The sequence below is a fragment of the Trematomus bernacchii genome, unplaced genomic scaffold (assembly GCF_902827165.1).
Source record: "Trematomus bernacchii unplaced genomic scaffold, fTreBer1.1, whole genome shotgun sequence".
NCBI lineage: Eukaryota > Metazoa > Chordata > Actinopteri > Perciformes > Nototheniidae > Trematomus > Trematomus bernacchii.
In genome coordinates, this window is record NW_022987588.1 from 4592668 (window position 1) to 4610425 (window position 17758).

The window sequence follows — 17758 nt, forward strand, 5'->3', positions numbered from 1 at the left end:
AGAGGTGTTAGGAACATCGCCAGCAAGACGTATTTCTACTTCGTCTTGGTATCACAGAGAAACAACAGCATTCTGCAGTCAAATGTGCGTTTGTTCTTCACCATTCATCTGTGTGACAAACGTACGTATCCTGTCTGAGGAGCTTTCCGTGTGGGCCGGGGAGCTGGACACGCTGCTGCTGCGGTGGGACGACGGGTGGCTGCCTGGCCTCCGGTGGTCTTCTAAGGAAGGAGCAGGGGAGGGACTGTCCGGCACCCGTTCCTGGAACCCCAGCAGCGCCAGAAAAGTACACCCCAAAAATAAATATACAATATATACTTACACGTTACACAACAGTAAGGCATTTTAAAGGTCCCCTATTGTACTGTTTTTCATCAATATATTATAGGTCTCAGATATATACAAAACATGTCTCTGAAGTGTTTGGCTCCACATACCAAACAGATCATGCATTGCAGCATTACCCATAATCCCCTCTGTTTCAGCCCTGTTTCAAAAGTGCTGATTCTCTGTCTGTTACTTATGAAAATAAGGAGCCCCTCCCCACGCCCCTCTGAGAGATATTTGGTTAAAAAGAACTCAATGGTGCTCTAGGAGGAGATTCAGGTGATAAGGTGGGGGGGTTACCTTGGTTGGTTATTGGCTAATGGTTACACAAGCCAAAAAATCGTTATGACATCATAAAGTGGCCAAAATCTGATCAGCTCATTTTCAGACAGGTTTTTATATAAATGGATCAGGACAGAAAGTGAGCGAATCTTTTTTCCTGAAACTTTCAGAATCTCTTTACACAGAGGGGACACATGTTTAAGTATACAAGACATGAAAAAGTGCATTTTTTGCATAATAGGTGACCTTTAAGTCAAGTTCAACAGTCGTGTCTGCTTTCTGTTTTTTAAAAGTTACCTTTATTACGGAGGTGACCATTCTGGAGGGCAGGCTCTGGCCCTGTGCTGCAGCGGCCATGTTGGCAATGGTGCTGAGGTGGTTCATCTGGTTCATCGCCATGGTGACAGAGGCTGGGGGCAGGCTGACGGGGATCAGGGGGTGTGGCATCATCATGAAGGGGAGTTCCAGGCCTGAGACACATGAAGAGGTCGTTGGTTACCCAATGATGCATATTATGAGTGAGATATCCACAGGGGAAACTTCTGAGGCTCTGGCTAAAAAAAACTCAAGACCTGCCGCTGTTAATTCAGCAATCAGTAATTCCCACCACTGAGATACCCTTTAAAAATGGTGTCCAATAACACTAAAGCTTTACACTGCCATCCATTAGGAAAAAAAATGGAATAATTCAAATTAATCGCTTCTCTGGTGTCTTTTCATGTTAACATAATACACATAAATGTTTTACAACATATGTTAATAATAGATACTACTGTAATAATAATAAAGGAAACGGGCATGATAACTATATACACAGTCATTCAAAGACCAAAGTTTACACAGCAATAAAAATGCATAAATTATTCCGTGATGAATAAAAAGGGCACGTTATGGAAATTATCTCAATATTTACATATACAAAAATATCTCTGTGAATACAAAAGCAATCTTGAAAGCCATTACCCAAATGACTAGTTAAATGTGCTAATGACAAACAAGTACCGTCAGACCCCAGTATGGCAATGACTTCAGGCTAATTAAAGCAGCCTATATTCCAGACCAGAGAGAGAGCGCCACCAAAAAGAGTAAAGACACTTTCAGCTCCTACAATAATGGGTTTTTCATTTCTTTCTTTTTAATGTGCACACAAATTATTCCATTACAAGATCAGAGATGTCTTACAAATGTTTTAAATTATTCAATTGCAGTCTGGCAATAGAAGCCTAATTGGGAAAATTGAAAGCATTAGTAGTCCGAAATGTAAAGAATGTCTTATAAAGATACCATAGGGGGTTTAGTACTTAGTCAAACTGCGGCCCTGCACTGTGCTTCTGAATGGCTTAATGAAAACAAGCCAACTTTCAAAGGACACAAGCGCAGACAGAAGGTCAAAGCTAGGTGTCTGTACTCCCCCCCCCCCCCCCCCCGAAAAAAACACGGCACCCCCCTTCCTCCTCCTCCGCTCTATGGGGACTTTGAACTGGCAGGATCAAAAGTGACTGGGAACAGTTTGGTCTCATTCCTCCGCCACTCAGATGCTATTCCTCAAATGCTTTAAAGAAAACCTCACAGACACTATTGGATCTGATTGAGCCTCTCTGTTGATTTTTCACTTCTTTTTTCTCTTTTTCTTGGCAGCCTGGTTCAAGGTAAAAAAAGAAGAGAAAGCAGCGTGAGGGGAAAACAGATTCTGCACTACAGAAAGCTGATCCACAAAACAACTCCACTCTTTTTTATTTCTGACAAAACATCAGTAGCCAAAGGGCAAGGAGATCTGCATGGCGACGCCTATAAAGAGAAGGACACTGGTTCAAAATGAAAGGACATGAGAAGTACTCCTCTCTGTCATTCCCCTCCATCTAAAAGAAGCATTGATTTCCATAAGAAAGATGGCATGCAGTTTCTCAGTGGCGAGTATTCCCAAACAATATAAAGCAGCGGAGATGAAAGAAAGGCGGAAGCCAAGCAGCACCTTGTATCAGCGCCTCTGCTGTAGCTCAGACTGAATCAATTACCACTCAGCAGGCTAAGCTCAATTAAAAAACACCACAGAGGGCCTGATTGCGGGGGTACTTACTGTAGGACAACATGGGGAGGTTTAGGCTACCTATCAGCCTTTCAAGGCCACTCAAGGGCCAGAGTGAAGAGACTTATTTTGCCTTTGAGGTGGATGCATTACACCCATTCAATCAAACACAGCGACACGTATACATGCACATGGACAGATTTAAATACATCAATAAACAAAGTGGCGAATCCTTTCAAATAATACAAGGCTACTGTTAATCACAATCTTCTTTGCGTTTGGTTACATCTTGTACTTGACGGCATATGAATGTCTGTGATGTGTCTCCACCTGACAGAGCCCTGGGGGGAAACACTGGACCTCTGTTCCCCTCTAAGTGGTATTAGTCTCGCTTTCAGTGCCTGTCCAGCCCCTTTCATGTCGCCCCATCCTAAAGCGCTGTTTCTCCCATAAAAGGCCCATTCAGGGTACTGTAGGGGAATGTGCCACAAACCAAGAGGGTGCACCAAATCCTTTTATTTGTGGCTGAAAAGAGCCAGGTGAGGAGGATATTGGTTTATTCACAAAATCTGCCTTTTCTGCATAAGTGTTTTTGATTTAGTTCCCATGCACTTCCTTTGAAATCGCTTGGTTTTTGTTCTTGCTAAATAAAGCAACTGCAGAACTTTGGAACACTAAGCAGGGATTTATTTTCGAAAAACAGAATCAACACATTAGTCAGACTCATTAATCACCTAGATATTGTGTAGATATTCCATTGAGCAAACCGTTCGAGACATATTTGTCAGTTTGTGTTTCTCTCTGATAGAGAAGTTCAGAGCTGATGAGAGGTGAATTCCCACAAGCCCCCCTCTCTGCTGAAGGGCATAAACAATGCATTTGCAGTAATTTACCTGAAGTAAGCCTGAGGGACCTGTAAAGGTGAACTCCTATTTACCATCATTAAAACTACAAATCACTTAATACCAATATAAACAGCTCAGCTATTACGTCGTGCAGTGCTCGGGAGTTCACGCATGGATAAGCAAAGATCTGAATCACGGAGGATGAATGGAATGAATTAAAACAGCCCTTGGTAACGGCGTGATTAAAAAGCTGTTACATCAGAACCAAACCGCACGGCTGACGGTAGGTCCGACACTTAAAAGCATCACACCGAAAAAAAGATTGAATGTTGAATGCTTTAAAATGATTAAAAAGAGAGCAGTAATTTATTTTGATGACAGAAATGATAACCTGCAGTGATTTGTGCAGCAGTTAATCTTCATCTAAACAGGACTTTCTGGACGTGTAACCCTGCGGAGGAAAATAAGAAAAAAGGAACTAAGCCATTGTCATTGAAAATGGTACGGAGGTAGCAGCCAGCCCCTTACCCTTAACTCTGTTGTGGACAGATTTCCCCTGACAAAAATTAAACTAGCTCCTACTTGGCACTTTATTATCTCTTCAACTGAATGATTTATTGTTTGTGGAGCGAAAGAACCAAAGAGAGGGGGAAGATTACATTTCCAGCCAAAGCTCAGGCTTGATCTCGTTTTTTACTCCCTCTGTCCAGGAAAAGAGCTCCCGACAAACAATAATGTCAGCTGTAATTGATCGGAGGTCGCCGGCTGGGCCTGCAGTAAAAGCGCACTATTTAAGCGACAATCGGCCCTGCGCTCTTCAGACGCTGGCTAATGAAGCTGTCTGTCTTGGCTATTTACCTTCTCTTAAATGGAAGGGGAGAGATGTACTGTAAGAGACAGGGCTGGAGAGGATCTGCCTCCCGCTCCTGTGAAATAGGACCTGCACATGCCTCAGGAATGTATAATTGGTTGGCGCAGCCAAAGCTGGGGATCCGGTGCTAATTAAATGACTTGTTTAAAGCCTATCTGTCTTTGTTTGGGAGGCTCTGGGCTTCAGAACAATGCATTGTAAATGCTGTTGTCAAACAAACATTCCTGGTTATCCTTTGATTTGAATTGAACAAGACAAAGGGCTGATTTGCTTAGCGCTAAGCCTTTGGTTTTCATGGTGTTGAGATCTTTTTTTCCCTCTTCTGATCTGTCAAACTGAACAGGACCATTCCAGTCAAGCAGTTAAATGAACTGACTGAGTGCACAATGCATATGCAGTCCGCCACAGAAAAACAATCTTGGTTTTCCTCCTAATTGCGCTAGTAAAATGCCCCCATGTCGTGTACGTATTTCTCCAACAAAGGTGAGGCGGCGGTGCACACACATGGAGAGTCTTTGTTGTGGTCGTATCATGGATTTGCACACCAGTCCCAAAAGGAAATGAATGGCTCGTGAAAAAGTGTCTGTCATGCCGCAAGACATTTAGAGGTCTTTCCATAGCACTAATCAGCTATTCATCTTTACTATAACTATTAATCTCCTCCAAAATCAGAAGCACGGCCACGTGAGATGGAGGGAGCCTTATAGCCGTTAGATCAAACATAAGACACAGCCTCTATAAATATGTTGTCTGGCATTGTGGTGCCACTTTACACAAAACAAGCGCATGGTTACATATGCACAGACACACAACTGCTTCCACATTTCACACACACATACACGCAAACAAGAAGGAAAAAAAAACAGACACACACAGATGGCAGGTTCAGTCAAGGCTGGTGAGTCCTGTTTCTCATTAAAATGGGGGGAGAGAGGAAGGTATTGAGCTTTGATGTAGCCACCCACAGCTTCTCAGTGTCATTGAATGAAACTTTGAAGCCTTTTGTGTTTACGCAGTTAATGTTGATAATAAAGCAAACATCTTGCCTTTGTTAAATACTTGCTTTACACGTACGTATGCACACACACACAAGCAAACACGCAAACGGACACATAAAAAGAATACATCTTGCGTTAACAAGGAGAGGTAAACATGAAAACACATAGGGGTACACGCTCCGACAATATAGATACCTGTGTGTAGGTGCATACACAAATGGAACCAGCCAAAAATAAAAACACATGCAAACAAAATCCTTTACATTCAAAGAGCCGTGATGATTGGACACATTTCAAGCTAATTCACATCAACAAACAAAATGTGTTTTGCATGCCAGGATAAAGAGAAACACTTTCCAATGATTCAGGTACGGGAAGATTTCCTGCCAAGATGGCTAATGTAATGTAATGTAAGAGAAGCCATGATAAGAAAACATTTCTGGTTTGATGAGGTAACATAATTGCTTTCCTACTCAAACCGCTGGAGTGTAACATGTGGTAGAAATTATCAAGGAGACAGACAGAGGTGTTTGTCCTTTAAGTGTATAAAATCTAAAGCAGGCAACTTTTATAGGATAATTCCAATCCTCGGCTCTAATGGCATGCATTCCTTATGAAAATTGAAAGATCAATCATCTCCCTGACAGATCTGTTGTGAAAAAAGTTCGTCCCATCTTTGAAGAGAAAATGCTAAACACGTCTCGCCAATCGCCCCCACCCGCTCTCGCCCGTTTTAGCTGTCTATTTGTCTCTTTGCTGAAAATGTTAACGAACAGGGCAATAATCAAGCCATATGCTTGCATGTGGCAAATCTCATTACAGTAAATGACCTTTACCAAGCCATGCCAACATCCTTGTGCTTGATAACACAGAGCGTATAGAGTGGGGGAGACAATGGTGGCTTTAGTTAACGCAATCATGCACGTGGCTGGGGGTGGCCAGGACAGCCAGGCCTTCAGGACACATTAGCAAACGCAGTTCGCTTCTCTAATTTGGGTCGGAACCAAGCTCACTTTACATTTGTCACACATCACTCTTGATAAATGCACAACATCGGCACGAGAGCACCGACATCTGATCACTATAAGCCGTGGCACAGATAGTGCTGTGAGCAGAAGGAGAGGAGAGATATTACTAGCAGCTGTTACTACTGCGGGTGCAATATATTCAAGCCCAATCAATAAAGCTCCTACAGACAGTGACACCCAAGCAGACAGAGGAATCATTTTCATCTGATACTTAGCAAAGGCTCCCCTTTTAAAAAGATTGCTTTCAGTCAATGACAACCAGTTGTCATTTGACTAAGGCACCTGAAATGAAATATATTGACGAGCGTTATCAATCACGGCCCACTCTGCCGTCATATCACTTTGGTGGGAAAAGAGGGAGTGTGTGTGTGTGTGTGGGGGGGGGGGGGGGGGGATCAGTTTGCATGTGGTCATCAGATCATCTGTTTTAATTACAAAATTAGCATCACTACCTCCTGTCTTCTCACTTCCTCCATTACAATCACCTCCTGAGAGACAATCAGTAATGGGGTGTATAGTGTACAGAAGTGCTAATGAGTTCAAGGTGAAAGTACAGGAATGTACATTTTGTATTAGTTATTTCCAACAATGTTTGGATTCAATTGAAGTACAGAAATGACATTTCAGCACAGAAATGAAAACAAATAATGTTGTTGTTTCAATTATTTCATTGGAATGACTATTTTGTTTGGGATTCTAAACACCATTTATCAAGAAATACCTTCCTCTGTTTGTTCACACTCTGAAGGACATGCTGAGATTGTGAAATTCCTTAACATTGTTTGAACTTGCTCTACTCTCTCCCTCTTTATCTTGGTCCCAGAGGAGGAGCTGTGTGATGCTGAAGATGTCTGGCCTCAGTATGGCTGATAGCTCTATTTGGATGAGGGTTCCCATATCATAATTGAGAAAAAACACCTTTGGGTTCAGGCAACCGACAGAGTGCTTTTGTGGAACAGAACCAACAATTTCTATCACACAAATGCTCTTTGATTCTCGCCCTGATTACAGCCCAGTCCGGCAATGTTACATTTTCACAGGGTGATCACAGTGAAAAGAGTCATTTTGTTGTTCTAACCCTTGTATTCTATCATTACTGGTATTGTTTACACTGTAATGTTATTACTCTATGCTAATGGCATTAGATACCCAGGCTGCAATGCACCATCTTAGCTGTGGATGCGAAAACTGTTCAAAAATCCATGCAATTACACAACGTGCATATTTCACATTATTCCAACCTGTGAAAGCTCATCATCACTGAAAGGTTGAATGTCATTTATTACACGTATCACATTTACACCAAGTGACATTGTCTTTTCAAATTTTGTTGATCTCTTCACTTTCAAAGGTCAGCCCATTCCCTGGCTAAATTCAACCTGACAGAGAATAGTGAGGAGGGGACAACCGAACGCATGCATCACCACCGCATCAAAGCGCTCCAAATTAATCTATCCAATTAATGAAGGATGAGGCGTAATGTTGATGAGGGATGACAACTCGACTGGTCAGTTGTTTTCATAGCTCTGCTCCTGCGGATTGTGAACTAACCACAAGAGACAATCAAAGAAATATTTCTGAGGCGCGAGATTTGTCTAGCATCTTGTCGCCTTGTGTCTGTTTCTCTATAAAAAGCAGCAACTCCGCTGCCACTCAAAAATGATAGAACTTGATATGGATCATTACGGAAATAATGTTTAATCAATCCCCCCTGTTATTGTAATCTATTTCTGCAGTTGTCTGCGTTTGTGTATTTTGTAGCAACACCAGTGTGCCTCACAATTTCCCAATCATGCATATTCAAGTATTACGCTGATGCTTAACAGGCGACGCAACTGGAATTAGAACGAGGACATTAGACTTCATTAAAAAGAGAAATGATTATCAGGTTTATCTTTTGAAATGTCTATTAAAATGTGTGTGTCGTTCTTCACTTATCTGTCACCTGGCTCCCATGAGCCTGGCAGACTAATAGAGAGATGGTGAGGGCCAAAGCCCAAGAGAGAGACAGAGACCCATCAAGCTCTTTACTCAGGCTGGAAGGCTGTCTGTCTGCTCTGCCACTCTCTGTCTCGCTCAGTCTCATTCAGTTAATACCACTTCGCCCTTTTCCCAAACACCTGCAACTTAAACGGACCCTATTTTGTCCGGCCTTGTTATCAGTATATAGAAAATAAAAACAAACCACATTGTAAATGCATACATCTGACACGACAATAATATGTCGCAGTACAGGAGGTGTTATGATATGTTCTTGAAATGAATTCTATTCAGCCTATGGCTACAATCTAGTCTCTCTCAAGAGCTTCGGCTGACAAAGGCTCCCACAAGAGAGCTAGAAAGGAAGATGGATGAAGTTGCCCCTAGATACTCATATCAGGTCAGTATGTGCTTTATCCCCTAATGGTTAAGGTTAGGATTGAGTAGGGGGTTATAGTAGATCTGAGCCCGAGGGCCAATATACTGTCTAGAGGAGCAGGAAGTAGCCACCATCCTCCATCATGGCCCACATTTAGCGCGCCGGGCCACCAGCACTAGTGCAGCTAGCAGGTTGGAGCGCGGAGCTAGCTAGTTGGACGTGTCCTTCCACCCAGAGAGCTTTATTATTAGAAAGGACATAAACAGACTAATTAAATCGCAGCAGTGGAGCTGGGCTGACAGCTGGCGCAGAGAGTGTGACCAAACAGATCCTATCAAAGTGCAAGAGCAGTGTCTCTATATGCGGACTGCTTTGTGTGCATGATTGTCTGTCTGCTGACACGCACGTCAGTATGTTCTGAAAGTATACATATGTGTGTGGCTGCCTATTTAAACCCATTTTACACTTGTGTTTATTTTATAATTGATGACTATTATTTTTTCCCACTGTGATTTTCATTTATACACACTTAATGTCATCTTAATGTATTATTATTATTATCTGTCTATTGCAGAGCACATTGACTCACTGATACGATCCAACATGGTACAAATGCTATCCAGCCGAGCAGTAAACACTCCAGTAATTAGTGCCTGGTCTCCAGGCTGACTCCACTCAGCTCTGCAGCATGGCCAAGCACGGACCCCATATAGAGAGGAGCCTAGTTATGCATTGATCTTCGAAAATTAAGGCTAACTGCCCCAGATTGCAGCGTCTTGATGTACCTTCTGGATGAGAAATGTACTATACCCGTATTGTTTGTAGAGTAAACAGGATGATTTGGACTGGCTGTGCTTTAAAATGAATACATCTTGAATAATTAATGAAGGCCCCTTAAAGCGTTGTTATCTGTGTGACCGCAAACGTAAAACCACTGATGATGAGAAAATATGGTTTTAACAAGTCAATAATGGTGAGTGCAACAAGAACAGCCTAATCAATGAGGCTGCAACGTTTGCAAACAAGGACTTGAATTATAACGCCAATAATTGATCTCTTCCATTTTTTCCCTCTCTCCTTCGTGTGATGTCATTGTTTATTGATTGCTTCCTGCCAGAGAGGGATGATGGGAAGTTTCAGAGTTTGTTTTTGCTCTGACTTTTGCCCCCCCCCCCCCTTTTCCTTCCCCACCACCTTTCCCTCCTTTCTCCCCCATAACCCCCCTTCTCCATTTGAAATTTGCAAGCTGTAGCACCAGCTTAACCAAAAAGGATTAAGTCCCATACCCAACTGAGAACACAGATAATGCTCAGTAATTGGTAAAAAATGAAGATGAATGGGACAGCTAGATAAGGACCAATTAGCTGCTGGGAGTGTACAGCTGTGGTCTCCTCACAGAATGCTCTCAGGGGCCAAGGCCCCCTCTTTCTCTATCACACAAGCATGCGTGCATACACACACGCGCACTAACACACACATACAAACATGCATATGCACACTCGCAAACATACAAGCATGAGGGCGGGGCTTGCAGAAATTAGCCTGATGACCCTGGGAAGACAGAATGATGCTTCCTCATCATCTCACCCAGAACCTCTTCTCTCAACTCTCCGTCAGGCAGCACTCCAGGTACCTGTCACCAGCCGTCCAGCTCCAGCCGAGCATGTGGGCCACAGCCTGGACCGGAGCCACAGATGTGAGACAAAAGGGCTTTTAGGGCTGAAAAGGTGCTGCAGAATGTAACTGCCTGTGGTATTATGGGTTGAGGATGAATTCAAAATGTACATCAACAAACAAGGCTGGGCCATACATTGGTATAATATATATGTCCTGAAATGAGACATTTACATAGATTTTGGAAATTGAAAGTCGTCGTAAGTGTCCTGGTTTTAAAGGCTGCATTAAAGTGAATTATTGAAAAAAAATTAATTACCAAACTGTTCTAACTGCCTTTCCCACTTAGTCAATAAATCCACATTACTGATGATTATTCATTTACATTTTTATTTATTTTAGGAAATCATTTACATTTTCATTGTGAAAATATGTTGTAAATGCTGCAATAGTCAAACCTACAATGCTGGTTTTCAAGTTTTATTTAAAAAAAAAAATTGTATTACATATATTTTGTCCATAGTGCCCAGCCCTATAGCAGGGGCTGTTGTGTCTTTTCTTTTTACTCGGGCTGTTATTTGGTCTGCATGTCGTGGCATCATCTGGCTGATGACAGTAGAATTCCCATATCTAATTACAGGCAGGATTTCAGCTCCATTAGAGTTGTGTGGTGATGAGTCAGATGAGTGGCAGGGCAGCACCCAGTGGCCAAAGAAAGACAGAGGGCGAAAGACGGATAAATAGTTGAGACAGAGTAAAAAAAAAAAGGACGGACGGGGTTGAACACAGCCTTATCTTTTCTTTACACTGCTTGTCTAAGAAACACTTTATTTTCCTTTGGCGGCTGAAAAAAAAGCAATTCCTTCTCTTGAAATTGGCAGGTGTTTGTTAGTGGGCAGCTGACAATATTTTCTCTCCCAGTAATGAAGGTTGTGGCTGGGGTCAATGCACTGGGAGGGAATGGCGGGCTGTTTATCCCCCTAAAGGCCCAGCGCCACACATGTTTTGCTTGGTCTGTGATCTGTAATTGTGGCATTTCCTGAGAGGCGCAGGAACAATCCACATTGTGCTTTGAGAGGGTTCCCTCTGCCCGATTAAAAGCCGAGAGGGAAAATCAAACCAAGACACCTTTTTCTCTTTTTAAACATTTTTATTTTGCTATATAATAATAATAATATCTCTATCTTAATATATTTGTATCTGTCTCTCCCTCAATTACTCCCACACAAATATCTATTCCTTTCTTCCCTTCTCACTCCGGATGTTTGGCTATTTTGAGTCGAACTGGCTGTTTTTTCCTTATAATGAATAACATTGATGCAAACAGGAAGGTCTAATTGTAATGAATATTTAATGCGATGGAGAAACATTAGCCTGTTCAATTTACATCAACACAAAGACAGCGACGGGCAATCCAACTCTACAAACAGAACAGAGTGTCCTTCACTGGCTGGCTCTGGCTTTGCTTTAAGCTCTTCACAAAGATCTGCTTCAGACAAACACTGAGATGAGGCACCTGTATTTTAGCCTGAGGAGAGTTTTATTTTTCCAATGGGTTTATGTAGAAGCTCTTACTGATTAAATGGATCTATGTCCTTAGTGGTATTATCAAAAGCATGCTCATTATCATATCAATTCCTATCATGGTTGGTAATATCATTTGTTTAGGTGAACACATCCGTTCGTGTGAGTCTTAGTTTAAGCTTGTTGATTATAAAACTGCAGTTCATTCCCTCAGAGCAGCTATGGTCTGAGAGAGTAACAGTATGAAGTCATGCCCTACCCAGAACTGTAAAGAAAACAGACCAACATAGCTTCAGCCAAATACAGTTCCCTTTCTGCCCACTCCATGCTATATCAGTCAAGTGATTTATATGTTTGGATTGCTATGTGATAATGGGCTTGAGAGCTGGACATATTAGGCATTCACGCTCCAAAATAGCTTTTGAAAGCAGCCTCGAGTCGACACCAATTCTGAAATCATGTAAGTCGGTTATTACTTGTTAAATTACAAAATGCTTTTGATGGAAAATAAACATGTGAGTGGCTGCCTGGGGCGAGATGGAGAAGACAGCATGCTGCTCGCTGTGTTGCACGGCCCTGTGTTGCCGAGCAGGCCATATTTCTCCGGCGTATTATCAGGATGACTCCTGCTGGCCACCCTGTCACAGGAGAGTGCTTGATATAAACAAGAGATTGCTGCGACACCCAGTAATCAATATTAGGATGGTTTCAGTACCAAACATCATTTGTCTCAGCGACCATTCCTTTGACCAAACGAAGCATTAATTCAAATCATAAATCTGAGCTGATTTAAATCCGAGGAGAGTGAGGGAGAGAGAGAAGCCCCTGTCTGACTGCCTGCCCCTAATGATTTATTTTCTACATTTCTGCGAGCGAGAGATTTGTCCATACTCACTGACAGGTCACCTTCAAACGCCAGTGGCAGACTGTTCATCACCATGCAGACGAGCATCTCATCGCTGCGAGTAAATATTAAAGGAAAAGAATCCAATTGATTGTGGATGGGGCCGAGAGGCGTCACTGCCATATATTTCACTCAGAGAGCTAATGCTATGGCCCATGCACCCACACCTAGCGCTGCTCCCCCTTGCCAGAATTATGATTCTACCGGGAGCTTGTGTGGCTGGCTGTGGGCTCAAGGTTACAATTTAAATTGTAAAAAGATAAAACAGTTTCTTATTAGCTCCATTGCCATAGCCTTGCTGTTGGTACTCACATTTATCTTTATTTCCGTGACCTCGTACGCTCGTATTCTTTTTTTACATACTCCATTCTCTTGGAGTGATGACCTCACACTTTATGCATTTTGCATTGTTAAATCTGCTTAGAAACACATCCTGTTTTCATCTCACACACCATAAGCTCCATGGTGTCAAGTATTACTGATGAAATGTATTCAGCAGTCGAGCCATTTATTACAGTAAGTGAATCAAAATCTCCATTTAGCAACCAAAGCTACAGGGATTACATTTGGTTTATAATTTGGAATGGGCTCATGAATCCGCACTAACATACATTATCTTTCTCTTTAATACACTAAGTGGTTCTGTGTGATATTAGGAAAATCCTTCTGCATTTTCTGGCTAATAATGAATTGAAATGGCACATAGTGAAAAACCAATGCTTTCACAGCAATTCAATTAGATCTTGTTAAAAGCTGATAGCTTTGGGAAACTGTGTTCACAGTTTCACTTAGCTATTAGCAACGAGGCTTTTCAAAAAAAAAAAAAAATCTTTCCACACAAAGTGTAAAATGTTTCAAGAGCAAACCAGACTTACCTCATGGTGGATATTCACAGTGCATACTAAACAAAACAAGCCTTTAAGAAAGCAGCAGTATAGTGGAGACAGTGAGTATTTGGTTTGATGGGATTATTGATTACTTCTGTCAGAGAGGTGTTTGTTTCCGGTGCTGGAAATGTTTGGATATTGGTCTGTGTTTTGTTTTTATGTTCACCTTACATTTCTGCCTCATGTGGTTATTGTATTCATGTTTCTGTGGTCTTCATTTTTACTTGTGAAGCACTTTGTGAAATCTATTTATGTGAAAGGTGCTATAATAAATAAACGTATTATAATTAATAAACGTACTAGGATGTTATTTAAGCAGAATATGAACATTCAAGACAACTGATACATTTTTGCCTTTGGAGAAATATAACATGACCATATTCCAATTAATATTATTATATTACATATTGTCCCCTTTTAAAGTTTGAGCAGCTTTTCCCCTACTCCTAGAATATCTTTGCCCATCCCTTCAAGTTGGAACATTTTTATTATGTTGCCAATGTCTTTCAATTGGCATAATTCATAGATCATCATTTCTATCCAATAGCAAACGTGCATTACATTAAATCTATGTATGTATTTTGATGCAGATTTTTATTATTTATATACAGTGTTTTTCTATTATTAAAACACCATATTGGCGCTTTGTGGTGTATGTCAAAATGGAGATGAGAAAGCAGGTCTTTAAGTGTGTGTTTGTGTCTGTCTTTGCAACAAACGTTTGTCTTCCGTTTAATATGATTGTAAAAGAGTTTGTGACGGTGTGTGTGAAGGGCATCCTCACCGACGCTGGAGCCGAGGTCTCCATTCTCTATGTCCATCCCGTGGTGGATGGCGTTGCCGTGGTAGCCGCTCATCGCCTCCAGCTTGATCTTCTTGACCTTCATGGCCTCTGCGATGGCTGCGTTGGCAGCAGCTGCCGCCGCCGCTGTCAGACCTGGAGAGAGGAGGAGAAGAGACAGAGCTTACAGAACACTACATGTCTGCTGGGGCTGAGCCACTGCACCTGCAAAACCTTTCAGAAACCTTCCCCGGTGAAGAAAGACAACAAACAAATAGGACTTTTGAAATAATAAAACAATGAATAATTGTATACACTAGGGGGAATAAGCGCCTATGAGATCACAGCTTGGTTTTTCATCCTCTGACAGGGGATATCTTCACAGCAGGTTATCATGCTGATGGGATGGATCCGTGTGTGTGTGTGGCAGCATATGATTTTTATAAATGTTTCATGGACTCCGGTATTCCTCCCCACTATATTGATGTATGTGTACCTTGATGAGAACAGATGCAGTCAAGGTAATACTGCAAGATGCGTTTTGTATGTGCAATACGCAAAGTATGTGTGTGTGTAATAAAGGAGAGGTGATACAATGTGACATGAGTGGAGATAAAAAGTGAGACGGGTTCAATATGTGAAGAGAACTATGTCTCAAAAACCTTATTGAGGGTATTTTAATCATACCTTCTAATGTATTCAATGGATGCAAAATCCCTGAATAATGCTTAACATTGGTATTCAAGTTCTTTACAGCGATAGACTTTAGAGTCTCATAATAATACGGCTCTTTGAGAGTCAAGGCCAGTCATCAAGCAGAATGGAAAACTATTAACAATGTGCCAGGTATTGAAGTTTTTTTATTCAAACACTTGAAAAGGCCTTTGAGTGCATTCAGTACTTGGAGGGCCATGTGTGAAAACTAACTAAAGATTATGATCCTTCAAAAAAGTCAAGAAATGTAAAAATTGAATATCATCTCTATTACATTTTCAAAAACATAACCCAACATACTCAGGAAATGAATGAGGCAATAGATAAAAAGACGCTATTGACACATAAGGGCAACGAAAAACTCAAATGTAAATACTAAGATAGATTATAAGATAAAATATTAAATTAAAATATTAATATTAATGGCCATAACTTTAAATATGTGTTTAACTTCCAGAATGAAAAAAAAGAATGTAAACGCTATTGTTCCTACTTGATAGTCTTTGTGTCTGCATTCACCGAATTTTTAAAGGTAGCTTAATTTTACAATCCAGCAATTATGACATGTTTTTTAGATTCCATATCACCTGAAAATGTCTGATAACATGTCATCTTTCTTTATGAATACACATGGATTCTGCTCAGGCCTGAAGTAGATTTTTTCATAAGCAGTCTAAATGACTATCAACTTTTTAATTATCATTCACATTTCCAATGCCATCCCTAAATATACCCTGGAACAGCAATATTTGAAATGGTTGTCCACCTCGATCAAAATGGACTTGATATGATTGATGTACTAAGTCTGCGATTATAGACATACATATGCTGAGCACACTGCAGAGATCATAAAGCATTGGTTTGTCATTGTGGTATTTCCAGGGTTCTGCTGTATTGAACGTGACTGAAATCTTTATTCATGAGGCTGGTCTCAAACAGCAGGGACAGATAGTGCTAAAGCTCCTCCAGGCCTGCTGTGTCTCAGGAGAGTCCCACGACTCTTCTTGCCAACCCCAGCAACAAAATCAAAGATGCACGGCGAGAAAAAGATATGCACCTATTAGTGGAATCACTCATATCCACAATACGGTGTATCACCTGCCCTTTTACAGGATCTGCTCATACTGAATATCCAGGTTTGCTTTGCGTTTGACGCAGAACAAGGCAACGTCTGCGTTTATCATCACTAAGCTGTCACGTCTCCGTGATGGGACTCAAGAGCAGCTATTAGCCATGCATCTGAGGGAAGACACGAGTACAAGGAGAGGTAGAAAAATCGAACATGTGGCTCTAATAGATACATGAGAGCATGCGCACACACAGACACAAAGAACACACCGGTCTGGGCACCCTCTCCTCTCATCCCCAGCTGATAGGCAGATGGCGAGAGTCACTCTGAGCCACTGACATGGAGGTGCATATAATTTAAAGCCTTGTTTGCATCTTAAAATACATCAGTACCATATTGACGTACAGTATATATCATGTCAGCCCGGGCCCTCTCGTTTGCAGTGGACCCTGGCTGCTGTTCAATATGCATGGGCAGATCAGGGGGAAAAAAAGCCATTGCCTCATAAGAAGGTGATACTTCTCCACATAATGAATGTGGCCTCTGCCCAGTCTGAAGGTCAGCCTTCATTTGTGTATAATGGGCAAGAGTCAACTGTTTTCCAAATGAGACGTATGCAGAACAGACTGCCGAGTAAATATTGAAATCACCTCTGGGCTGTTTGTGTGATAAATTCCCCCCACAAATCAGGTGCCGCTCAAAGGAGTGCCGCAGTGGTGCTTTCTGAGGCTCTCTAACTTTCTCTGTGGTTTATTGCACTGCAGCCTGTCTGTCCTCAACATATCTCTTTCTAAAGTAAAGTGGACTATATTGTAAAAAAAACAATAGGGAAATGAATCCATAAAGAATAGGGTGTCAGGTTTTGAACAAATGTGTATTGAGTAAATAAATGCTCAGAAATGGATTTCTACTATAGTGAAACAGATGAAATGATCACGTTTCCATTTTTCATTCCACCCAAACCTCCACCCGGTCTTTGACTAAGTGACACACTGTATGAATTGAAATCTTTGTTCTGATAATTGTTTCATTTCACCGGATCAATTGTCATATCCAGATAACACACACCTCGACACAGTGGATGTAATAAGGAAGCCAGGGAGATGTTGGCGCCCAGCAACAAGTCTATTAAGCCACTAGAAGTCTAAACGTCAACAAGACCAATCCCACTCAGTGCTAATCTGCATTCATTACTATGCAAACAAAACAATCCTGCCTCATATATTCTTTCAAAGTCACCTTTAGATTCAGATACTTTTCTCATATATGCACACGGTCAGAAAAGAATCCTCCTGAGCACAAAACAAACAGCGCTTCACGGAGGCATGTAGAGAGCAACACCAGTCAGAGAAGAGAAAAGAGGAACATTTCAACAAATAGAGAATAGCATGCCAGTGTCACATGGGGAGCACAAAACAGCAAATAACAGAGACAAGGTCTGATGGTAGCCCTTGGAGCAGCTGTCATATTAAATAATAATGAAGGATCTATTAATATGCAAAGGAAGCAGCAGCCGACTGGCTTAACGC

General features: G+C 41.5%; 1 protein-coding gene across 9 annotated transcripts in view; it reads right to left on the reverse strand.

The window, feature by feature from the left end:
* The window catches only part of dachd (dachshund d), a 90344-nt gene that overhangs the window by 22831 nt on the left and 49755 nt on the right, over positions 1-17758 (reverse strand). For 3 of the 9 annotated variants that reach the window (XM_034128813.1, XM_034128812.1, XM_034128808.1), the window contains exons 3-5: positions 14450-14602; positions 907-1079; positions 126-279 (exon numbers count right to left, since the gene is read on the reverse strand). In XM_034128813.1, coding sequence (XP_033984704.1) covers positions 126-279; positions 907-1079; positions 14450-14602 — 480 coding nt within the window. Of the gene's footprint in view, positions 1-101; positions 280-906; positions 1080-14449; positions 14603-17758 lie in introns of all 9 variants that reach the window. The other 6 variants (XM_034128810.1, XM_034128807.1, XM_034128804.1 and 3 more) reach the window with 4 other exon arrangements.